The sequence below is a fragment of the Chlorocebus sabaeus genome, chromosome 2 (assembly GCF_047675955.1).
Source record: "Chlorocebus sabaeus isolate Y175 chromosome 2, mChlSab1.0.hap1, whole genome shotgun sequence".
NCBI lineage: Eukaryota > Metazoa > Chordata > Mammalia > Primates > Cercopithecidae > Chlorocebus > Chlorocebus sabaeus.
This window is the reverse complement of record NC_132905.1, coordinates 97,605,447-97,630,215: the sequence shown is the minus strand read 5'-3', so window position 1 is coordinate 97,630,215 and position 24,769 is coordinate 97,605,447. Positions and strand designations below refer to the sequence as shown.

General features: G+C 51.5%; 1 protein-coding gene and 1 pseudogene across 1 annotated transcript in view; one reads left to right on the top strand and one right to left on the bottom strand.

Moving 5' to 3' along the window:
- Positions 1–3,861: 3,861 nt before the first annotated feature.
- LOC103221123 (5-hydroxytryptamine receptor 3A-like) lies at positions 3,862–23,785 on the top strand (annotated as a pseudogene).
- Positions 21,860–24,769, bottom strand: part of RRP1B (ribosomal RNA processing 1B) — a 37,409-nt gene continuing 34,499 nt past the window's right edge. Inside the window, exon 16 of the mRNA XM_007969466.3 lies at positions 21,860–24,767. Coding sequence (XP_007967657.3) covers positions 24,574–24,767 — 194 coding nt within the window. The 3' untranslated portion in view covers positions 21,860–24,573. The remainder of the gene's footprint in view (positions 24,768–24,769) is intronic.

Below are 24,769 nucleotides of genomic sequence, written 5' to 3'. Positions count from 1 at the left end.
CATGCACCTGTAATCCCAGCTACTTGGGAGGCTGAGGCAGGAGACTCACTCAAACCCAGGAGGCAGAGGTTGCAGTGAGCCAAGATCGCACCACTGCACTCCACCCTGGGTGACAAGGTGAGACTCCATCCCCCACCCGCCCCCCAGAAAAAAAAAAAAAAAAAAAAAGCCAGGCGTGGTGGTGCCTGTAATCTCAGCTACTCGAGGGGGCTGAGGCAGGAGAATCACTTGAACCCGAGAAGCAGGGGTTGCAGTGAGCCGGTATCATGCCACTGCACTCCAGCCTGGGCGACAGAACGAAACTCCGTCTCAAAAAATAATAGAAATAATAATAACAGCTAACATTGAGCACGTACTGTGCGCTGAGCATGTTTCATGCATTAACACATTGAATCTTCACACTACTTTACAGAAGAGTGTAAACTAAAATAAAATCCTAAGCCCCCCTCCACCAAGGAAGGGAACACCAGAAAAACCGTAAAACTGAGTTCCTGGTCGTGAGGGAACAGGAGGTCAACTGCATCTTTTTACCCCCTCCTTTTAGGGTTTATGCACAGCACTGAATAGCACTAAAGTTAAAATAGAGACCTTAAGACCCACAGAACAGACTCTGTGGCAATAAGATATCAAATTACAAACGGGACCTCAGGCCACAGCAGGCAAGGGTCAGCCTTGTACCCTAAACTGAGAGAACGGATTCTGCCCTCACGCCACAGCTGCTTTTTCTCCAGCAGCTAAACACACACTGGCCTGGCAATGAGCAAGATTCAAATGACTGCAGCTCATCCACCCACAGACGCCAACTGACCACGTTCCACAGCCTTGACCACAGCTCTGACTGGGCAGAAGCCTGACTTCAGGAACCTCCTCCTGATAAGGGACCCCCTACCATGGACCGGCTCTGGCCGATTTACAGAGGCTGTGCACTGGAGTGCCTTTGTGTCCTGATTAGACCTCTGACATTTAGGGCCTCATTGCAACACATTGACATGTTAAGACTCCACCCCAGAGTGAACACAGGTCGTATGCAACATGCATGTTTGTTTAGTATGCATGCAGCCAGACCCTCTTCATGAATATTCACCACTCCTCTTGTAACCTGCTGCATATGTATGTTTAGCCAGCCCTTTCAGCATAGAGCTCCTTCCCCAACCTCTCCTCCCTTGAAGTACCTGTCTCTTTGGGAGGGCCACTGATACAGACAGGAGGCAGGGAAATACTGCATAGAAGAGGCAGTTCCCCAGCAAAGGCCCCTAAAAAAGAACTTCACATCCCTGTTTTCCCACCTGAATGGTGCTTTTTCCAAAACCACCCTGGCCTGCTGCACCCCCATCTTGTACCCATAAAAACCCCAAACGTCACTGACAGAGGAATGCAGTGGCACAGCAGAGAAGGAGAGAAAGAAGCATCTGAACATGAAGAGGAGTTCGACCAGGGAGGATTATCTTCTCACTCCATCCCCTTTCCAGCTCCCCATCCTGCTGACAGCCACCTCCATCCCTCAATAAAACCTCCACTTTCACCATTCTTCAAGTCCATGTGACCTGATTCTTCCTGGATGCCAGACAAGGACCTGAGTACCAAGAGGACGGGGTGTAAAAGGCTGTCACTCTGACTCTTCACTAAACTGGTTAACACTTAGCAATCCATGGATGACAATTGCTAGAAGAGAATTAATTGGCCAGGCACAGTGGCTCACGCCTATAATCCCAGCACTTTGGGAGGCCGTGGCAGGTGGTCAGGAGTTCAAGACCAGCCTGGTGAATATAGTGAAACTCCATCTCTACTAAAAATACAAAAAATTAGCTGGGTGTGGTGGTGTGTGCCTTTAATCCCAGCTACTTGGGAGGCTGAGGCAGGAGAATTGCGTGAACCCAGGAAGCGGAGGTTGCAGTGAGCCAAGATCACGCCATTGCACTCCAGCCCGGGTGACAGTGTGAGACTCCATCTCAAAAAAATAATAAAATAAAATAAAGAGAAATAATTGTAACACAACCCTAGATGCTACCATGAGGCTGGAGTCCAAAAGTGCTTGCCCTGGCCCTCTCACCCACTCACCTGCATGCTCCCCCTGCCACAAGGAGTTTGTGCCAGGTAAGCAAGCCACAAACTTGTTTGTGAGTCCCGCAAAAGGCTCCAGGGAACTCTCCTGTCACAGCACCTTAAAGGCTGTAACCCTTTGTAAGAAATAAAGTCTCCTCTCCTTTCCCAAACTTATAGATTATGAAGTTAATAAACTAAGGAGAAGTCAGAGGTTACAGAGTCGGTGACAAGCAGTGCTGGGTGAGAGCCCCAGGAACCCACAGAGGCAGCACCAGCCACTGCCATTACTACCCTTTGCTCATCCTACTCTGTGAGTCTCTCGCCCTTGGCTCTTAGGAGCACCTGATGAATCTCTCTCTCCCTCTCTGCAGTGGATTTCGTCCTTCCACACTTTGATCCATCATCCGTGGTCCCCTCCCCATTCCCAGCCCTCACCCCCCCATCCTATCACACCTTTGGTCCCAGGCACTAAGATGAAAGAGCAGGGGAGACGTGGAAGAGAGCTGACCAGCCTCCAGGCCCGTGGGCTCCAGGACCCTCCTTCTTGACAGAGGGCCCTGATCAAAACTCTAAAAATGACATTGTGGTGAGTACATTTTTGCCTGTGGTTTCTTGGGCTTTAGAAAGATCTGGTTGCCCGTTCCCAGCTGTTGTGCTGATGGCCAGTGCCTGTGGTTCTCACACTGGTCATTTTAGAGTCACCCAGGGAACTGGATACACACACCTAGGCCCAGCCCTGTCCTACCTCATTGAGCATTGCCCTGAACTTCTTTTTAGCTCTGCAGGTGCTTCTGAGACCACCCAAGGGTGAAAGGCACTGTGTGGGCAGATGAGCTAATTTGATGTTTTTATGAGCACATGTCAGTTGGTACTAATTATCAGTCCAAGAGCAAAGCTTTTTCCTTGATGACTCAGATAGTAAAGACCTTCTAGACACTATGAGTCTACTGAAAAGATGCCCAGTCCTGGCTAGCCAGGAGACGAATGGGATGCTCCGCTTCGACTGGGTGGGCTGCCACCCCATCCTGCACCCCTAGGTCAGCCTTTCCAGAAAGAGGGCTCTGGAGGGGTGGCCCTCAGCTGGGTGGTGGCCAGGGGGGCTCCCCTAGGGAAGCTGGAGAGACCCAGAGCTGAGCTCTGCCTGGGGAGGCAAATGGATGGGGTCCCAGAGATAGTCAGAAAGTCATTCACTGAGAAAGAAAAGAGGGGACCCAAAAGAACTGACACCAAGTTTGTCTTCCACCAGAGCATTCCAGGCATGACCGGTTGAGTTACGGTGGCAACACAGTGTGCCTTCAAAGGACGGTGAACCTTAAAAAATGTCAACAAAAAGAGTCAAAGTCTATAAAATATTGAAAGAAATTTATTCTAAGCCAAATATGAGTGACCATGGCCCATGACACTGAAATGGGAGAGTTCCCTGATCCCCCTTGTAGGATGTGCAACAGGGGTATGGCTTGTCTGTTGAGCCACCATGCATGTTCAAACCCCTTACGGGAGGGGGAGCACACAGATGGGCAGGTGCAGGAGCAGGGGCAAGTGCCCCTGGGCTCCAGCCCCACAGCAGCATCCAGGGGGTGTCCATGACTGCCAAAGCCCAAGTGGGCATGGGTTACAGTGCACTCTTTAGTCATGCCATCTGCAGATGGCTTAAGTCTGAACCAGCCAGTGCCCTCTTGGTACCCAGGTCCTTGTCCAGCATCTAGGAAGAACCAGGTCACACACAGACTTGAAGGATGAATGTGGGGGTTTTATCGAGTGGTGGAGGTGGCTCTCAGTGGGATGGATGGGGAGCTGGAGAGGGGATGGAGTGGGAAGATGACCTTCCCTTGGAGTCTGGCCGTCCGGCGGCTGATCTCCTCTCTGACCATCCCCCAGCTGAACTCGTCTTGGTGTTCAGACACTCCTCTCTGCCCCACCATTCTGCTGTCCTGCTCTTCTGTTTGTCTCCTCATGGAGACAGGGATTTGGGGTTTATATGGGTAAGGACAGGGGGACATGGCAGACCAAAAGGCAACTTTTGGGTAAAACCAGGAATGCCTGTTCCCATTTAGGGCTGTGGGTTTCCAGACTTGAGGGTGGGGGCTTTCCCAGGCAACTGCCCTCTTCTACCCGGTATTTCCCTGTCTCCTATCTGTATCAACACGGGCCTCAGGAGGTCAAGAACACGTGCCAAGGTGGTCAGGGCGCAGCTTGGTTTTAGACATTTTAGGGAAACATGAAACTTCAATCAAATACATTTAAGAAATACATTGGTTGGCCGGGCGCGGTGGCTCAAGCCTGTAATCCCAGCACTGTGGGAGGCCGAGACGGGAGGATCACGAGGTCAGGAGATCGAGACCATCCTGGCTAACATGGTGAAACCCCGTCTCTACTAAAAATACAAAAAACTAGCCGGGTGAGGTGGCGGGCGCCTGTAGTCCCAGCTACTCCGGAGGCTGAGGCAGGAGAATGGCGTAAACCCGGGAGGCGGAGCTTGCAGTGAGCTGAGATCTGGCCACTGCACTCCAGCCTGGGCGACACAGCGAGACTCCGTCTCAAAAAAAAAAAAAAAAAAAAAAAAAGAAATACATTGGTTTTGGGCTGCGCACGGTGGTTCACACCTGTAATCCCAGCACTCCAGCCTGGGCAACAGAGCAAGACTCCATCTCAAAAAAAAAAAAAAATTAACCGGGCGTGGTGGCAGGTGCCTGTAGTCCCAGCTACTTGGGAGGCTGAGGCAGGAGAATGGCGAACCTGGGAGGCGGAGCTTGCAGTGAACTAAGACTGCACCACTGCACTCCAGCCTGGGCAACAAAGCAAGACACCATCTCAAAAAAAAAAAGACCTGGGATCAATAGAAAGGAAGGTCTGCATTCAGATCAAGGATTGTAGAGACTGAAGCTCTTATTTGCAAAGAAAGTCTTCAGGTAGCAGACTTCAGAGAGAATGGGCTGTCAAATGTTTGTTATCACACTTAAGGTCTGCATTGATGTTAATGCTGGAGAGGTAGAATAAGGCACATCCCATCCCCACTTCCCATCATGGCCTGAACCAGTCTCTCAGGTTAAATTTTCAGAGTTCCTTGGCTGAGGAGGAAGTCCGTTCAGATGGTTGGGGGGCCTCAGAATTTTATTTTTATTTTACATGACCCATGGTTATGTTGACCACATGTCATGTGATCAATACTTTTTTAAAAAACTAGCCTTTGCCTGGCACGGTGGCTCATGCCTATAATCCCAGCACTTTGGGAGGCTGAGGTGTGCAGAGCACGAGGTGAGGAGTTTGAGACCAGCCTGGCCAACATGGTGAAACCCCATCTCTACTAAAGATACAAAAAATTAGCTGGGTGTGGTGGTGTGTGCCTGTAATCCCACCTACTTGGGAGGCTGAGGCAGGAGAATTGGTTGAACCAGGGAGGCAGAGGTTGCAGTGAGCTGAGATCGTACCATTGTACTCTAGCCTGGGCAACAGGGTGAGACTCCATCTCTAAAAAAATAAAAATAAAAATAAAAATAAAATAAAATAAAATAAAACAAATAAAAAAGTTTGCCTTCAGCCAGTGATAGTAGTTCATGGCTGCAATCCTAGAACTTTGGGAGGCTGAGGCAGAAGGATTGCTTAAGCCCAGTAATTTAAGACCAGCCTGGGCAATATAGTGACACCCCATCTCTGCTGGAAAAAAAAAAAAAAAATTAGCCAGGTGTGGTGGCATGGGCCTATGGTTCCAGCTACTTGGGAGGCTGATGCAGGAGAATCCCTTGAGCCCAGGAGACTGAGGTTGCCGTGAGCCATAACTGCGCCGTTGTACTCCAGCCTGGGTGACAGAGCAAGACCCTGTCTCAAAAAATAAAATAAAATAAAATAAAATAAAATGCAAAACAAAATAGAAAGCTTTCCGTTTGGACACAGGAATGGATATGTTACCAACCATGAGTTCCTGGGCTCTCAGTGCAATGAAAATTGACATGGGGCCAAAGGCTTCATTGGAGCTTATGTCCAGGCATAAGGGAGGCAGCTCAAGGGAGAGAAAGAATCCCTGACTGAGTCCTAGAAAGGAACTGGTTGGGACTTTTTGTCAGGCAAAGGGTGGAAACTGATATCAGGGTAGGGTGTGCAGGCTGGGCTAGGGAAGGCCTCCGAGGGCTGGGACAGGCTGGTCAGCACATCTGGTTGCAATGGTTATTTTGAGTCACGGGCCAGCTGGCTGTCTGACTGGGGCGGCAAGGCTGTAAATCTGTGGCTCAGCATTCCTTCCCAAGGTGGGGACCCTCTACAACTTTGGTTGATATTCTGGATCTTTTAAAGCCAGTTCCTGAAATTGTTTAAGTAGAAGGCCTAGTTAAATATTACAAGAGCACAGAAGGGCAATATAAATGGCTGTTTTCTTTGAAGGACCAAAGTCTCAGGGTCAACGAGTTTGGTATCAAGCCAGGTAGTGGGGTGGGGTGTGTGATCCGTGCAAGGCATACACTAGAGAGAATGCTCTAGTTGGGGGTGAACTGAGCCAGCCCCGTCCCTACTCGTCTCAGGTATAACTGTGTAAATAAATGGCCGTTCACACCCCGGAGGCGAATGAAATACCCTCGCCAGGAGACCACGCCCAGAGGCTGTTTGAGCAACTGCTTCCCAGCACCACAGGGTTCCTTCATTACCATAAAGGATGTTAAAAGTCATTCAGGATTTGCTTTTGGCCAGAAGTTTGAGCGGTGTCTTCTCTTTTTTTTTTTTTTTTTCCCCCCCCGAGAGGGAGTTTCGCTGTTGTTGCACAGAGGCTGGAGTGCAATGGTGAGATCTTGGCTCACCGCAACCTCCGCCTCCTGGGTTCAAGCGATTCTCCTGCCTCAACCTCCTGAGTAGTCGGGATTATAGGCATGCGCCACCACACCTGGCTAATGTTTTTTTTTTTTTGTTTTTTTTTTTTTTTTTTTTTTTTTGTATTTTTGGTAGAGATGGGGTTTCTCCATATTGGCCAGGCTGGTCTCGAACTCCCGACCTCAGGTGACCCACCTGCCTCGGCCTCTGAAAGTTCTGGGATTACAGGTGTGAGCCACTGCGCCCGACCCTGAGTAGTGTCTTAGTTAGCTGGGGATGCTTTAAGAAAATGTCATAGCCTGAGTGGCTTTAAGCCAACAGAAAGTGTTTCTTGCTGTTCTGGAGGCGGAAAATCCAAGTTCAGGTGTCAGCCGATTCGGTCACTGGTGAGGGCCTCTTCCCGGTCCACAGATGCTGCCTTCCAGCACTGTCTTCACAGAACCTCTTCTTCGTGTGGTCCCAGGGTGAGGGTGCTTGTCTCTCCTCTTCTCCTGCCCAGGCTGGAGTGCAGTGGTGCAATCTCATCTCACTGCAACCTCTGCCTCCCGGGTTCAAGCGATTCTCCTGCCTCAGCCTCTTGAGTAGCTGGTACTACAGGCATCCACCACCACGCCTGGCTAATTTTACTATTTTTAGTAGAGACAGTTTCACCATATTGGCCAGGCTGGTCTCGAACTCCTGACCTCAGGTGAGCTGCCCACCTCAGCCTCCCAAAGTGCTGGGATTACAGGCGTGAGCCACCTCACCGGCCTCTCCTCTTGTTATAAGGACATGAATCCCATCCCGGGGGGCTCCACCCTCTGACTTCTGTTAAACCAGTCCCCTCCCAAAGGCCCTACCTCCAAATGCCACCATCACACTGGGGTTAGGGCTTCAACATATGAATTTTAGGGGGACACAGACACTTAGTTAATAACAGGTGAGCGCCTCTGCCAGACCAGCCTGTGAGCCCTGTGGCTGAACACTGTCAGAGCAGCACCCTGGGCTGGGTGCCCCTACTTCACTGGGGTGCTGCCACCTGGCCTAGGAGGAGTCTAGTTGGGCCTCCCTCCCATCAGCGTCACTGTGGCTCGGAGGAACATTGCATGTAAGTGGCTAGTACGGCTGAATTATGTCTTCCCTCCAAATGTGTATGTTGAAGTCCTAACCTCCAGCACCTCCGAGTGTGGCCTTATCTGGAAATAGGGTCTCTGCCGTTGTAATCACTTAAAGTGAGGTCATTAGGATGGACCCTCATCCAGCACGACTGGTGTCCTTATCAAAAGGAAGAAAATGTGGGCCGGGTGCAGTGACTCACACCTGTAATCCCAGCATTTTGGGAGGCAGAGGCAGGCAGATCACCTGAGGTCAGGAGTTCAAAACCAGCCTGGCCAACATGCTGAAAACCCTGTCTCTACTAAAAATATATAAATTAGCTGGGCGTCGTGGTGCATGCTTTTAATCCCAGCTACTCAGCAGGCTGAGGCAGGAGAATCGCTTGAACCCGGGAGGTAGAGGTTTCAGTGCGCCAAGATCATGCCACTGCACTCGAGCCTGGGCGACAGAGCGAAACTCCATCTCAAAAAAAAAAAAAAGAAAAAGAAAAAAGGTAAAAAAAGAAAATGTGAGACACGGGAAAAATCTACAAACCAAGGACAGAGTCCTGGAACAGGTTTTCACTCAAAGGGACCAACCTTGCTGATGCCTTTATGTTATACTGTGGCCTCCAGAACCATCAGAAAATGCATTTCTGTTGTTTAAACCACCCAGCAGTGGTATTTTCTTATGGCAGCCCCAGCAAACTCAACCTCCGCCTCCCAGGTTCAAGTGATTCTCCTGCTTCAGCCTCCCAAGTAGCTGTGATTACAGGCACGCGCCACCACACCTGGCTAATTTTGTATTTTTAGTAGAGACAGGGTTTCACCATGTTGGTCAGGCTGGTCTCCAACTTCTGACCTCAAGTGATCCTCCCACCTCAGCCTCCCAAAGTTCTGGGATTACAGGCATGAGCCACCGCGCCTGGCCGGAATTTCTTACTACTGGCCTGAAAGCAAGAAAAAAATAACTTAAAATCAAGGACTTTTCTTAGATCCATTAGAGCACTGAGGTCACATGACACATGCCACCCTTTAAATCTGGGGAGTCAGATGAGCAGAGTCACAGCCCAGATCTGCGGTGGGCGACACCCCTCTGGAGCCCAGAACTGGTGGGAACTTTTTTTATGAGACGGAGTCTCGCTCTGTCGCCCGGGCTGGAGTGCAGTGGCCGGATCTCAGCTCACTGCAAGCTCCGCCTCCCGGGTTCCCGCCATTCTCCTGCCTCAGCCTCCCGAGTAGCTGGGACTACAGGCGCCCGCCGCCTCGCCCGGCTAGTTTTTTGTATTTTTTAGTAGAGACGGGGTTTCACCGCGTTAGCCAGGATGGTCTCGATCTCCTGACCTCGTGATCCGCCCGTCTCGGCCTCCCAAAGTGCTGGGATTACAGGCTTGAGCCACCGCGCCCGGCATTGGTGGGAACTTTTAAACCATAACTGACAAGTTGCTGGAGGCTGCCCCTGGCTAGCCTGAGGGTTAAAACCCTCTGGGGGCCCAGCCTTATAGAGGGGCACTCTTCCTTCCATACATTTTACTCCTGGAGCCCCACCAGGTTCTAGCACAGAAGGGTGGGGAAAAATCCGCAGTGCTTGGGGAAGGGTAAGTAACTGCAGTCGGCCCTTGGTGCTCCCGGGTTTTGCATTCTCAGATTCAACCAGGATCAAAGCTATTCAGAGACCCCTCCCTTCCCTCCACCAGAATTCCAGGCAAAGGGCGGCCGGCAGGGCCAAAACACCACAAGGCCGGCTCTGCTGAGGCTGTCAAATGACCTTCTGGCCAATTACGACGGGCGGGTGGCCTGTGCGGGACTGGAGGAAGCCGACGCCGCCGTATCCACTGACGTCACTGCCTACGCCAAGCTTGTCCAACCTGCAGCGCAAGACAGCTTCGAATGTGGCCCAACACAAATTCATAAACTTTATTAAAACATGTATGAGATTTTACTGTGATTTTTTTTTAGTCCATTAGTATTATTAATGTTAGTGTATTCTATATGTGGCTCAAGACACTCCTTCCAGTGTGGGCCAGGGAAGCCAAAAGACTGGACACCCGTGGTCTACACCATCCTCAGCAGGGATGAGAAAAAGCAGGTACCGGCCACTGACCCAGAATCTGGCCCTGGCAGTGCTGGACCGGTGAGTTTCTCCAGTGGAATCCTGATGACTTGGACATCACCAAGTTTTCCATCCTCACGGATGTGGGCCCCGGACACTCTCATCAATGAGTCTGTGGACGTGGGGAAGTCTCCAAATACCCTGTACGTGTACATCCAATATCAAGGTGAGGTCTGGAACTACAAGCCCCTCCAGGTGGTGGCCGCCTGTAGCCTTGACGTCTGTAACTTCCCCTTCGATGTCCGAGCTGCTCGCTGACCTTCAGCAGCTGCCCCACATCGTCCGTGAAATCAGCATCTCCCTGTGGCGCTTGCCAGAAAAGGGGAAGTTTGACAGGAGCGTCTTTATGAACCGGGGAGCATGGGAACTGCTGGGGTGCCGCCCTGCTTCCGAGTTCAGTGTGGAGTCAGTGCCTGCTGTGTAGGAGTGAGGTCCTGCGTGGTCATCGCCGGTGGTCGTCCTCTGTGTGGTCGGCCTGCTGCTGCCCCTCGTCTTCCTCACCGTCATGGACATCATGGACTCCCACCTGCCCCCCGACAGTGGTGAGAGGGTCTCCTTCAAGATCACCCTCCTCCTGCACTACTCAGTCTTCCGGATCTTTGTGCGCGACACACTGCCGGTCACGGCCATCAGCGCTGCCCTCAGGGGTGTCTGCTTTGTGGCGTGCATGGCTGTGCTGGTGATAAGTTTGGATGAGACCATCTTCATCTTGCCACTGGTGCACAAGCAAGACCTGTGGCAGCGGCAGCGGCAGCAGTTCCTGTCTGGCTGTGTCACCAGGTTCTGGAGAGGATCGCCAGCTACTTTGTCCCAGGGAACAATGTTCCCGCAGGCTCCCAGCCACCTTCTGTTACCTGATAGAGTTGTCCAGGTTCTTGTCATGTTGAACAAAGAATTGAACAAAATGTGCAAAGTAACAAAAGAGCCAAGCCATGAAAGAGAAAGAAACAGGAGAAGCAAGGAAAGCACAGATTTACTGAAGACATTTCAGAGTGGGAGCAGGCTCAAGCAAGCGGCTCAGGTGCCTCTTCTTTGGGGTTTTGTTTTGTTTTGTTTTGAGACGGAGTCTCTGTCACCCAGGATGGAGTGCAGTGACGCAATCTCGGCTCACTGCAAGCTCCGCCTCCCGGGTTCACGCCATTCTCCTGCCTCAGCCTCCGAGTAGCTGGGACTATGGGCGCATGCCACCACGCCCGGCTAACTTTTTGTGTTTTTAGTAGAGACGGAGTTTCACAGTGTTATCCAGGATGGCTCAGCCTCCCAAAGTGCTGGGATTACAGGCGTGAGCCACTGTGCCCAGCCTATCTTTTAAAGAATGTGGTGACTCAGGCAAGAGACATGGGCACCATGTGCTCCATCCTATTTTGTCTTCAAAGTATCTGTCTGGAGAGTCGCACAGTCAGAGCCAGGGGCTCTGTGACGTTTTGCAGGCAAGTGAGCACGCACGGCTCCTTCCGTCTGCTGCTTGTCTCTCAGATAACTCAAGACACCTCTAACCTTTCTTTCTGTCTCAGGTAAGGGGCCGGGGGAGAAAACACTAAGAAATGTTTCTAAGGGTCACCGCCCAGGGAGCACTCCTTTTAACATTTCTTTTTTTTTTTTGAGACGGAGTTTCGCTCTTTTTGCCCAGGCTGGAGTGCAATGGTGTGATCTCGGCTCACCGCAACCTCCGCCTCCTGGGTTCAAGCGATTCTCCTGCCTCAGCCTCCCGAGTAGCTGGGATTACAGGCATGCGCCACCAGGCCTGGCTAATTGTTGTATTTTTAGTAGAGATGGCGTTTCTCCATGTTGGTCAGGCTGGTCTTGAACTCCCGACCTCAGGTGATCCACCCGCCTCGGCCTCCCAATAGTGCTGGGATTACAGGCGTGAGCTACTGCGCCCGGCCTCCTTTTAGCATTTCTTACAAAGGTGGTCTACTGATAACAAATTCCCTGAGTTTTTGTTTGTTGAAGAACATTTTATTTCTCTCTCTCTTTTTTTTTGAGACAGAGTCTCACTCTGTTGCCCAGGCTGGAGTGCAGTAGTGTGATCTTGGCTCACTGCAACCTCCGCCTTCCAGGTTCAAGTGATTCTCCTGCCTCAGCCTCAGTAGCTGGGATTACAGGTGTGTGCCACCACGCCCAGCTAATTTTTGTATTTTTAGTAGAGACGGGGGTTTCACCATGTTGGCCAGGCTGATCTCGAACTCATGACCTTGTGATCCGCCCACCTTGGCCTCCCAAAGTGTTGGGATTACAGTGTGAGCCACTGTGCCTAGTCGGCACTTTATTTTTTTATTTTTATTTTTTTGTTGTTGTTGAGACGGAGTCTCACTCTGTCGCCCAGGCTGGAGTGCTGTGGCTGGATCTCAGCTCACTGCAAGCTCCGCCTCCCGGGTTTACGCCATTCTCCTGCCTCAGCCTCCCGAGTAGCTGGGACTACAGGCGCCCGCCACTTCGCCCTGCTAGTTTTTTGTATTTTTTTAGTAGAGACGGGGTTTCACTGTGTTCGCCAGGATGGTCTCGATCTCCTGACCTCGTGATCCGCCCGTCTCGGCCTCCCAAAGTGCTGGGATTACAGGCTTGAGCCACCGCGCCTGGCCGGCACTTTATTTTTTACACCTTTTTCGTATTTAGATACACAAGGGCTCACTGCTGTGTCACGGCGGCCCACAGTTTTTGGTGCAGTGACATGCTCTGCAGGTGTGTAGCCTGGGAGAAGCAGGTTACAGCACGGGGCCCAAGTGTGTCTCGGACTGTGCCAGCCAGGTTTGTGTGAGTGCACTCTGTGATGTCAGCATGACAGTAATATCGCCTGAGGGTGCATTTCTCAGGACAGGTCTCCTCACTAGGCAACCGTGACTGTACTTGCTATAGCAGCCAGCACAAACCAAGCCACTTCTGGGAAACTCCATCGCCAAATACCATCCCTCTGGGGATTAGGTTTCGACACATGCATTTGGAGGCCTCAGACATTCGGCCTCTAACAGCCTCCACGTGGCAGGTCTGGGGGCCCTTCCAGGGCCAGAGCTGGGCAGGAAGGGGGAAGGGGGGAAGGGAGAAGGGCCTTCTGGCTGAAGGGTCCTCACAAAGAGGCCAAGGAGCGGGTCAACAGCATGGAGGTTTGGGGAACTGAAGATAAGCCCAGGGGAGGTGGGGCTGTGACTGGGACTGAGCAGGCAGAGTGGGGACTTTGTCCAGCAGGTTCAGAAAAAGCTGTCACACAGCACACACCTGGCTGCCACCCCCGCCCATGCCCATCTTACAGCGTTTTCATCAGCAGATTTCAGCACATAATCATTGAAGATAAAGTTGCCTACTCCACTGTGTTAAAAATAAATAGCACTGCCTGCAGTTGCTTGTGGGGAACAGAAGCAATGCCTCCTTTCACCCGCAGGGAGCCCGTGATGGGGCGGGGCTGAGCGTCAGGGCTGCGCCTCTCCTGAGTGCTCAAGGTCAGCGTGAGTGATTTGCCAGGACGTGGCGCTGCGGTGGCGATCAGGGCCACTCGCGGAAGGTACGAATCAAGTAGGAATCAGATCCGGTAGCTGTCAATTCAGTACATTTTCAACTTTTATTCTTAAAAACCTGGGTGGAGAAATAATGATAGGATTTAAAGATTGACGGACTGAAGGCTTAGTCACCAGGCAGTGACTAACGCCAGAAAGAGCTGCAGCAATTTTTAGACTGGGTTCAGAAAGGCACCGAGTCCTAGGAACAAAAGGCCTGCACAGGGCCCTCGGGAAAACAGGGACTGAATCACAACAAGACGCAGGTGACTCACCGTTCTCTCCACCCAGACTCTACTTCCTAAAAGGGAATTGCACCAGCATAACCTGCAGAGAAGGGGCTTCAGCTGCCGTCTGCGGACCCCCCTACACCCCCAGTCAATGCCACCTCCAGCCCCCAGGTAGGGCTGGCCTCCCTGCCTCAGCCCCCACCAGAAGCCCGGGGCCGCCCTTTCCTGCAGTCGGGCCTGTCCTCCTGAGACGGCTGCCTGCTGGACAGCGGCGTCGTGCTGGCCGTGGAGGCAATGTCTCTTCTGGCATGTGCTCTGAAGAAGCAGTGGAGAGAAAGCCAGAGGCTGCAGTGTGCCAAACCCTAGGGGGCTGGCCCTGAAAGCCTGGGACGCCTGCAAGGGCCAAGTTAGTGGAGGTGAGGACAGAAGTCCTGACTGGCTTCCCAGCTCTTCTCAGAAGGAAAATGTGCCCTTGGAGATGACGTGGATCAGAAAATGAGGTGGAGAGAGGCCGACACACTCTGGAAGCCTCCCTGTGTTCTTTTCCCCATTCTCCCTGGGCCCTCCCCCCATCAACCAGAAGCCCGTCCTCCTCCGCTCCTGCCGCTGAGCTCAGGTGTGGGCCCCGGGCCCGCTGCCCTCCCGCCTCTGGTCGGTCCCGGCCTCTGACCCTTCCTGCTCCTGCTGCCTGGTGGGTGCCCTCCAGTGGCTCCTGAAGTGTGCACAGGACAAAGCCCAAACCCTCCCCACGGCCCCCACGGCCCCCACAGCTCTCCCTGGCCGGCCCACCTGCACCCTGGCTGCTCTGGCTGTTCCCTCCTCTGTGCCTCACTCAGGTGCGGTTCCCTCTGCTGAGATCCCCACCCCGACTGGTCCTCTGGACAGACCTCCTCTCAGCTGTAGAATTGCCATGGCCAGTATCATAGCTGCAACCACATGGGACTCCAGAGTGCCAGGCGACGTGGGCCATCAGCATACACGCCTGGTTTTGGAAACTTACTACAGAAGAAAAGCCTGAAAAATATCTCAATACTTTTTTATATTAATTACATGTTGAAATTATATTTTGGAAATTATTTAAAAAGACTGACAGTTTTTTCTTTTTTTTGAGACAGAGTCTTGCTCTGTCACCCAGGCTGGAGTGCGGTGGCCGGATCTCGGCTCACTGCAAGCTCCGCCTCCCAGGTTTACGCCATTCTCCTGCCTCAGCCTCCCGAGTAGCTGGGACTACAGGTGCCCGCCACCTCGCCCGGCTAGTTTTTTGTGTTTTTTAGTAGAGATGGGGTTTCACTATATTAGCCAGGATGGTCTGACCTCATGATCCGCCCGTCTGGGCCTCCCAAAGTGCTGGGATTACAGGCTTGAGCCACCGCGCCCGGCCTCTTTTTCTCTTTTAAAAAAACGTGTTTACAGCTGGGTGCAGTGGCTCACGCCTGTAATCCTAGCACTTTGGGAAGCCAAGGTGGGCGCATCACGAGGTCAGGAGATCGAGACCATCTTGGCTAACATGGTGAAACCCCGTCTCTACTAAAACACACAAAAAAATTAGCCAGGTGTGGTGGTATGCACCTGTAATCCCAGCTACTCAGGAGGCTGAGGCAGGGGGATCGCTGGAACCTGGGAGGCAGAGGTTGCAGTGAGCCGAGATCGCACCACTGCACTCCAGCCTGGCAACAGAGCAAGACTCAGTCTCAAAAACAAAACAAAACAAAACAAAAAGTGTGCAAGGAAATCGAAAATGACAGCTGTGGCTTGCATGGTGTTGTGGGTTCCTCCATCTCATCTCCTCTCTGGTCCCTGGACTCCAAGCAGTCCCTGTTGTCTTTCCGGCCTGTATCCCAGTGCCTGGCATTGCCTGGGCACTCGGCAGGGGTGCCAAGCATGTTTATCAAAGGAGTACCTGGGACTCCTTGATCTTCACCCATCTTCAGTGAGTCAGTGTGTGGGCGCGTCCGAGGATGGGGCCCTCACCTGGCTGCAGCTCTTTGTGTGTTTTTGGAGTTTTATTTTTTATTTTATGAGATGGGGTCTTGGTCTGTCACCCAAGCTGGAGTGTAGTGGTGTGATCTTGGCCCACTGCAACCTCTGCCCGCTGGGCTCAAGCAATCCTCCCTCCTTAGCTTCCCGAGGAGCTGGGACTACAGGTGCGCACCACCACGCCCAGCTAATTTTTTTGTATTTTTGGTAGAGTAGGGGTTTCACCATGTTGCCCAGGCTGGTCTAGAACTCCTGAGCTCAAGCGATCCGCCCTCCTCAGCCTCCCAGAGTGCTGGGATTGCAGGAGGAGCCACTGCGCCCGGCCGGCTGCAGCTGATGCATGTGAGTGTGCACGTGCGTACTGGTCGGGGCACGGGGGGGTGGGCGTTCTCCAGCTTTGCAGGCAGCCCCTCCTTTCCAGACTCCCTGGGAACTTCAAAGCAGGAATGGAACATTCAGAGGCAGCAGCAATGTCCTGGTTCCTGCAGGCTTTGTAGGCTCGGAAAACAAACCTAAATCCAGTCATGTTTCTGCATTCAGCGTCATGTTTTTAAACAAAACTTTGGCTTGGCTTATGTGTCATTTGTGGAAAAGGGGTATGGAGCTGGGGAGGTGGTACAATACTAGTTTATTCTCAGGCGCTGCACAAACCAGCCACATGTCTGCTGCCTGCTGTGCTAACCCTGGAATTTGTTGATCTCTGGGGTCCTAGGTAGATCCACAGCGTAGAGACTAAAGTTAGATGACAATTTGCGCTTGCGAAGAAGCAGGAGCTCTGGGGAGAAGACGATGTCCCCACGGTGCTAGCTCTGCACCCTGGCTGGGTGAGAACAGGCCGCCTCAGGCTGCCCGCCTGGACACACAGGAAGACGCCAGCCCGTGTGCTGCCCTGAGCTGCACTAGGCCCCAGTCAGGGGAACCAGCCTGTGAGCTCTGGATTTGGGTCCTGAGGCTAGGCCGGGGGGTTATCCCTTCCCAGAGAAAGCTGGAAAGCTGAGGTTGGAGTTGTCATAGCAACCAGGCTGTCAATCACCTGGCTGAGCACCTGTCAGGGGCGTCGGACATCCAGGACTTCCCACACAGGGGTCCCTGTGAGAGAGTGGACAGGCCACGACCCTGCTAGACCATCCCAAGTGCCATCAGAGGCAACCCACTGGGCTGTGGGGTCAAAGTGAGACACACTTTTCAAGAATACAATATTAGAAGAAATGAGGGGCAGACGCTCTGGAAGAGAAGCTTTAGACAAGAATCACTGCACATCCTTGGTTATTTCCTGGTGAGGAAAAATGTTTTGAGAACAACTAGGGGGAAATTTGAACATGAACTTGTGTGACGATGTCCTTGATCTAAGTTAGTTTCCTATAACCATGGTGATGTAGTTATAGAGAGGAATGTCACCTGGTAATGCAGGCTGGAGTGTTTGAGGACAATGCTATGTGGTCCATAAGTTTTTAAAATTTTTTCCTTTGAGACAGGGTCTCGCTCTGTCGCCCAGGCTGGAGTGCAGTTGTACAGTCATGGCTCACTGCAGCCTTAACCTCCTGGGCTCAAGTGATCCTCCCACCTCAGCCTCCTGAGTAGCTGGGGCTATAGGCACGTGCCACCATGGCCAGCTAATTTTTGTATTTTTAGTAGAGACGGGTTTCAACATGTTGGCCAGGATGGTCTCGATCTCCTGATCTTGTGATCTGCCCGCCTCGGCCTCCCAAAGTGCTGGGATGACAGGCGTAAGCCACCGCACTTGGCCGGGAACGGGACCTTCTAAAATGAAACATGCACATCCTCTGTCAGCCCAGTCTCTCAGGAACCTGAGAGACATCCTTACACCGGGAGGGCAGGGGGCGTGTTTGGCCAAACATTAATCCACACAAGAGCACCAGTCCACACTCCTGAAATATTTAGAAACACAAAGTGCTGGCTGCCAGGTGCTGGCGGGAAGGGGAGCAGGGCTGACTGCTCAGTAAGTGCAGGTCTTCTCTTGGGGTGATGAAATGCCTGCCGTAGATGGAGGTGTGGTCTCACAACACTGTGAATATACTAAATGTTGGGGACCAGCCTCAAGACCACCCGTAGGGTACCTGAAGCCCAGTGGCGACAAAATAATGAGAAAAGACAGGTTAAGAGTTCATAAAGGTGGGAGCCAGGGGGCCAGTTGCAAAATGGAGGCTGTGAAAGGCACCGAGCTCTGGTGTCCACGCTATTTATTGCGTACAATCACTTAGATCTAAGAAGCAGACGTTCAGGGCGAAACGGTATGTCACAGGTGTAATCTATAGCAATAGCAGTTTAAAGGAATCTTCTTTGTGTTCAAACAGCGTATCTTTAACTTATCAGAGAGTAGCTAGTGGGAGGGGCTTAACCAGCAGCCTGCACGTCTGTCCACATTCCAACGCTTTCTCCTTGAACACCGTGTTTACAGATAAGAGAGCGGGTCTCGCTCTGAGCATGGGAACATGATGGCAACTAGGAGGCTTTCCTCCTCAGAGAACTCTTGTGGCTTTCCACAACTTATTGTCCCATATTTTTTTTTTTTTTTTTTTTTTTGAGACGGAGTCTTGCTCTGTCGCCCAGGCTGGAGTGCAGTGGCCGGATCTCAGCTCACTGCAAGCTCCGCCTCCCGGGTTCACGCCATTCTCCTGCCTCAGCCTCCCGAGTAGCTGGGACTACAGGCGCCCGCCACCTCGCCCGGCTAGTTTTTTGTATTTTTTAGTAGAGACGGGGTTTCACCATATTAGCCAGGATGGTCTCGATCTCCTGACCTCGTGATCCGCCCGTCTCGGCCTCCCAAAGTGCTGGGATTACAGGCTTGAGCCACCGCGCCCGGCCTGTCCCATATTTTTATGGCCAGTTTATACAGGAACCCTACAGGCCCTTTTCCCAATACTAAATGCCACTAAACTGTACACTTTAAACAATGATTATGCCACTGGGCATGGCAGCTCACGCCTGTAACCCCAGCACTTTGGGAGGCTGAGGCGGGCAGATCACTTGAGGCCAGGAGTTCGAGACCAGCCTGGCCAACGTGGCAAAACCCCGTCTCTACTAAAAATACAAAAATTAGCTGGGCGTAGTGGCACATGCCTGCAATCCCAGCTTCTTGGGAGGCCAAGGCACGAGAATGGCTTGAACCTCGGAGGTGGAAGTTGCAGTGAGCCGAGATCACACCACCTCACTCCAGCCTGCGTGACAAAGGCTGTCTCAGAAAATAAATTAAAAAAAAGTTATGTGAATTTCACCTCAATTTAAGAAAGGTTTTTGGCTTTTTTCTTTCAGCATTTTGAGTATCTCATCCCCGCCTTCAGCCTTTTTTTTTTTTTTTTTTTTTTTTTTTCCTGATGTGAAGTCAGAAAAAATACTTGAATCAGGTTTAAAAAAATCTTAATCTTACTGGGGTTCTCTTGTATGTGATGATGAGTCCTTCTTCTCTGGCTGCTTTGAAGTTTTGTCTTTCAACATTTTGGGTGTCATTTCAGCTGTGTTTGGGTGTTGGAGGGTGTGGAGTTACTTAGATGTGTGCAGTTTTTGATCAGTGTATACATCTAAGAAACTCCACACACTCCAAGGAAGATAAACTTAAAGCTGGCAAGTTTTTGGCCATTGAGTATTTTTTCTCCTGCAGTGTGTGCGCTGGGGTGTTTGGCGATCCTGCATTTCTGAGGCTCTGTTCATCAAGAAAATTTTTTTTCGAATCACATAATTTCTATTAATCTACAAGTTTGCTGATTCTTTCTTCTACTCCCTCAAATCTACAGTAACTGAAATAAAAACTTCACTAGAGGGACTCAAGTCTAGTGAAGTTTTGATTTCTCTCACTGTGCTTTTTAACATCTATATTTCTATTTGGTTCTTTTTAAAAATACCTATTGGTATTATTTGATGAGACACTGTCATCATATTATCTTTCATTTATTTTTATTTTTGAGACGGGAGTTTCGCTCTTGTTGCCCAGGCTGGAATGCAGTGGTGCAATCTCAGCTCACTGTAACCTCTGCCTCCCAGGTTCACGTGATTTTCCTGCCTCAGCCTCCCCGGCTAATTTTTGTATTTTTAGTAGAGACGGGGTTTCATCATGTTGGCCAGGCTGGTGTTGAACTCCTGACCTCAAGTGATCCACCTGCCTTGGCCTCCCAAAGTGCAGGGATTACAGGCGTGAGCCACCGCGCCCGACCCCATCTTGTATTTAAATATGATTTCCTTCAGTGATGTGAACATATTAATAATGGCTGTTTGAAGTTTGTCTACTAAGATTGGCACCTGGGCACCCTCCAAGCCAGTGTCTATTCCCTTTCTGCTCCTTGTAAGTCTGCTAAGACCGGTACCTGGGCGCCCTCCAAGCCAGTGTCTATTGCCTCTGCTCCCTGTAAGTCCGTCTGCTAAGACCGGCGCCTGGGAACCCTCCAAGCCAGTGTCTATTGCCTCACTGCTGCTTGTGTATGTGACACTCTTTTGTTTCCCTGAATGTCTTAACTTTGTTGAAAACTGGACATTTTTAATAATACAACAGATTTCCTTCTTTCCCTAGGTTTTTCTTTTTTCTTTTTTTTTTTTTTTTGAGACGGAGTTTTGCTCTGTCGCCCAGGGTGGAGTGCAGTGGCCAGATCTCAGCTCACTGCAAGCTCCGCCTCCCAGGTTTACGCCATTCTCCTGCCTCAGCCTCCTGAGTAGCTGGGACTACAGGCGCCCGCCACTACGCCCGGCTAGTTTTTTTTTGTATTTTTAGTAGACACGGGGTTTCACCGTGTTAGCCAGGATGGTCTCGATCTCCTGACCTCGTGATCCGCCCGTCTCGGCCTCTCAAAGTGCTGGGATTACAGGCTTGAGCCACCGCGCCCGGCCGGTGTTTCTTTTTTCTAAAGACACGGTCTCATTTTGTCACCCAGGCTGGAGTGCAGTGGTATAATCATAGCTCACTGAAGCCTTGACCTCCCAGGGTTAAGCAATCCTCCTGCCTCAGCCCCCTAAGTAGCGGGGACTACAGGTGCACACCACCACGCCTGTTATTTGTATTTTTTTTTTTTTTATTTTAAATGTAGAGACAGGGTTTTGCCATGTCGCCCAGGCTGGTCTCAAACTCCTGGACTCAAGCGACTTGCCCACCTAGGCCTCCCAAAGTGCTGAGATTACTGGCGTGAGCCGCCGCGCCCGGCCCAGGGTTTGTTTTTGTTTGCTTGCTTGTTCAGTGTCTGTGGACTTGTCTGGGATCCAAAGTACAGGTGGAAAAGTTGTTTCAGGGAACGTGTGCCTATAAAGACTGCACCATGCCTGTACTCTGCTTGCCCGACACTGACCACACCCACTGCCAACACCCAGAACAGGCTGTGTGCTGGGTACCAGCCCCCCCGTGCCCGCCTCACCCTAGCTGGAACAGGCTGTGTGCTGGGTACCAGCCTCCCCATGCCTGCCTCACCCTAGCTGGAACAGGCTGTGTGCTGGGTACCAGCCCCCCCGTGCCCGCCTCACCCTAGCTGGAACAGGCTGTGCGCTGGGTACCAGCCCCCCCCGTGCCTGCCTCACCCTAGCTGGAACAGGCTGTGTGCTGGGTACCAGCCCACCCGTGCCCGCCTCACCCTAGCTGCAGCCCCCCATGCCCGCATCACCCTAGCTGTAGCCCCCCTGTGCCCGCCTCACCCTAGCTGGAACAGGCTGTGTGCTGGGTACCAGCCCCCCCGTGCCTGCCTCACCCTAGCTGGAACAGGCTGTGTGCTGGGTACCAGCCCACCCGTGCCCGCCTCACCCTAGCTGCAGCCCCCCATGCCTGCATCACCCTAGCTGTAGCCCCCCTGTGCCCACCTCACCCTGGCTGTAGCCCCCCTGTGCCCGCCTCAGTTTCCGGGCTGCAGTGGGGGATCTCCACCCAGGACACTGGCACTTCTCCACTCCTCGTTCCAAGCGCAGGCCTGTGGGTGATGTTTTAGACACAATGATGAACATGTGTGTGCAGTCAGGCCTTCTTCAAGCACTCAGAGAAGATCCGCCGAGCAGTGCCCCACCGACTCTGGCAGCAGCAGACAGTGATGAAGAGAATGGTACCCAGAGTCTTGTTTTCAAACCCGACCAACACCTTCCGAACTCTGCTGCTCTGGAACGGCTCCCAAAGAGGCCTGTTTTTTGCGCATACTGAAAGTCAACATCAAACACAAATTGGAGGGCAAAGACTTTTTTTTTTTAATTGGACTTGGCTTTGACGAGTACTGACAAACCCTGCAGACACTAGTACAATTTGATCGTAAACAAAGCCCTTGCCAGCACAGTCCAGCAAATTCTGAGAAAACACATACAAAAGTTAAAAGACAGCTCGATTTCATCGTCCTCCCAACACTTGCAACTGTTTCCAGATTTTCTGTGCAGTCTTCTTTGTGCTTTCAGTTCAGTCAAAATTAGAAAGGACAACAAACTTGTAAAGTCAGACGCCTAACTGTGCAAAACTGACCAGACTATGGAGAAGGGGGAGGCACCATTTTACAAAATATTATTAAGATCACCAGCATTAATTTAAATTATTTTCTTTTCTGGACTTCCAAGTCCACTTGGCAGTTTTACTTAGGAAAATATCATGCTTAAATAGAAAACTGGTATTCTAAACACATTTTCTTTATGTGACATATTCTTGTGTGTCTATGTAATGAGAATATTTAAAAAATTGTTTTCTTCTTGCTGTCAAAACTTCGGCATTAAAAATAAGGGACTGTAAACCTAGTTGACTTACCCATAAAAAGGAGTAAGTTCGGAGAATGAGAGAAGGACCAACAGAATCCAAGCACCCTGTCACTCCCAGCCCGGACCTCTCAGGCGTGGTTTTGACAGGAGGTGCGTTTATGGGACATTCACTGGCTCCTCAGAATGGACAGATAATATAGAAATGCTAGGAAGAAACATTCCTGCAACAGTCTGCAGAACAAATGTGCCAGTTTTGCCTTAGAATGTCTTAAGACATCTCAGCAATGTTGGATCATACGGCCCCTTTGGCTATATGACCCATCTTTAAAGCTGAAATAAAAATTGTTAGAAAAATATTCTAGGAGAAATGAAACTAAAAAAAAAAAAAAAAAAAAAAAAAAGAAAAGTTAAAAATATGTGCTCACCTTAATTGTTTCACTGTGTCAGTTTTGGTTCTGAATGTGACGTGAGGATCCTATCCAATGCAGCTATTAAACCATGCAGCCACCACAGGTATGTCGTACATAAGACCTCATTCCAGTGACGATTGAACAGCACAAGTTAATTAATTTTTTCATGGCTCATTACGACAAAACGATTACAGAGTAGGCGAAGAACAGAGTGAGTGTTTTCTTCTCACCAGGGCCTCATCAGTGAGTCAACTGCTCTTGACGCCAGCAAGTCAGTCTGATGTTCCCAGGTGAAACCCGCCCTTGGCTCCGTGAGCGAATGAGACCGAGGTAAACCCAATGCAGCTCTGCAACCCCAGGGACTGAAGCCACGTTGTCCAAAGCCACAGCTGGGACCTTGGAGAACCTGGGGCCCTCTGCCAGGAGGCAGCAGTGGAGAAGGGCACTGGCCGGCTTTTGGCGAAAAACCGGGGCTCCTGTATGGGGCGCATAACGGGAGGCAGGCGGCTTTCACCTCCAGGCCTGAGCAGAGCGCGGCTGGCTGGGAGAGCAGCACGCCAGCCCAAACCGTGCGCCCGTGCCCTCGAGCTGCGCAGGCGGGAGCTGCGGGAGCTGCGGGAGCATGGAGAAGGCGCGCAGCCTTGGCGGCTCTCCTCCGCAGCCGCTCACTCTGAATCTGCACCTTCTCCAGCTCTCAGGCCCAGGTCAGACACTTTCTCAAACAGATCGAGCAATCGCTGCTCAAAAGAAGGCCTCATTTCTGTTTCCCCAACGAAAGCCTGAGTGCCTTTCGCCCATGTTTGTCACGTACAGGAGAATTGTCTAAACTCTTAAGTGCTCGCTTCCGCATTTGAGAGGAAAGGTCGCGGAGCGGGAGCGCAGGCTCCAGATACACAGGGCAGCCTCCAGGGAAGATGGGGAGCTGCCCTGGAGCCGGTCAGGCAGTGACTCGGCGGGAACGTGGACGGAGAGAGAGAGACGCGAGGGCTTGGAGGAATGAGTGTGCTCCACGCGAGGACCTCAGCAGAGGGCTCAGCACGGGGCGGGGTCCTGGGTAAGAGCTGGGGGCTGCGCTGGCCTCCCGAGAAGACACTTTGGGCTTGCCGTAGAGGTAGGAAAACAGGGAGGGAAACCGGGGTAGCGGGGAGGAGAAGAAAAAGCCCCCAGAACACAGAGCCTCTTCTTTCCTCACCCCTACCTGTCCACACCCCCAGCTGAGCTGAGCACATGTAGAAAAACTATGGTATTGCTGATTCTGTGACAAGAATCTTCCCCATCGGTAACCTGCCGAACACCCACAGAACATGGCAATGAAGCCCTACATGCTTTGAAAAGAAACCAGATTGTTAAGACTAACAGAAACCAACTTAGTACAGCAAATACAGGAATGAGTACCAAATTCCGCAGAACTGGGAGCTCAACAGGAAGTGCAATTCCACCTCTCATGTACCAACAGCACTGACGGATCTAAAGTTCCGACCAACGTGCTCTCCTCAGCTTCAGGGAGGGTCTCACTTCCCACACCAACGGGAATCACTGAGGTTACCCAAAAATGTAAAATCCTGGAGAGCTCGAACACAAACATGGTTTGTAGCAAACGATTCAACCAAGACGCCCGCAGCCGCTACAGAGGGGCCAGGACGCAGCAGCCCGCGGGCACGTTCAGAACCTCGTGCACACAACTTACGGGAACTTAGAAAATCATAAAAAAGGCCCCACATTCTGAAAGTTATAATTTATAGCGTATTCTGTACAAAAGCAGTCTTTTACAAGGGACTCTGCTGCCCCTCAGAAGAAATCCATAGCCCTGGGCCTTCTCCTTGGTGTGGTGGTCAGGGACTTCTTGGCCACCAGGGGTGAGCTGGCAGGTGAGCTGGTGGGGGTCTTCAGCACCCCGTGGAGGGGCCTCTGTTCAGGGTCGAAGGCCACTCGGGAAGGGCCCGTGGGACTGACCAAGATACTCTTGTCTGTCTTCTTGAATTCT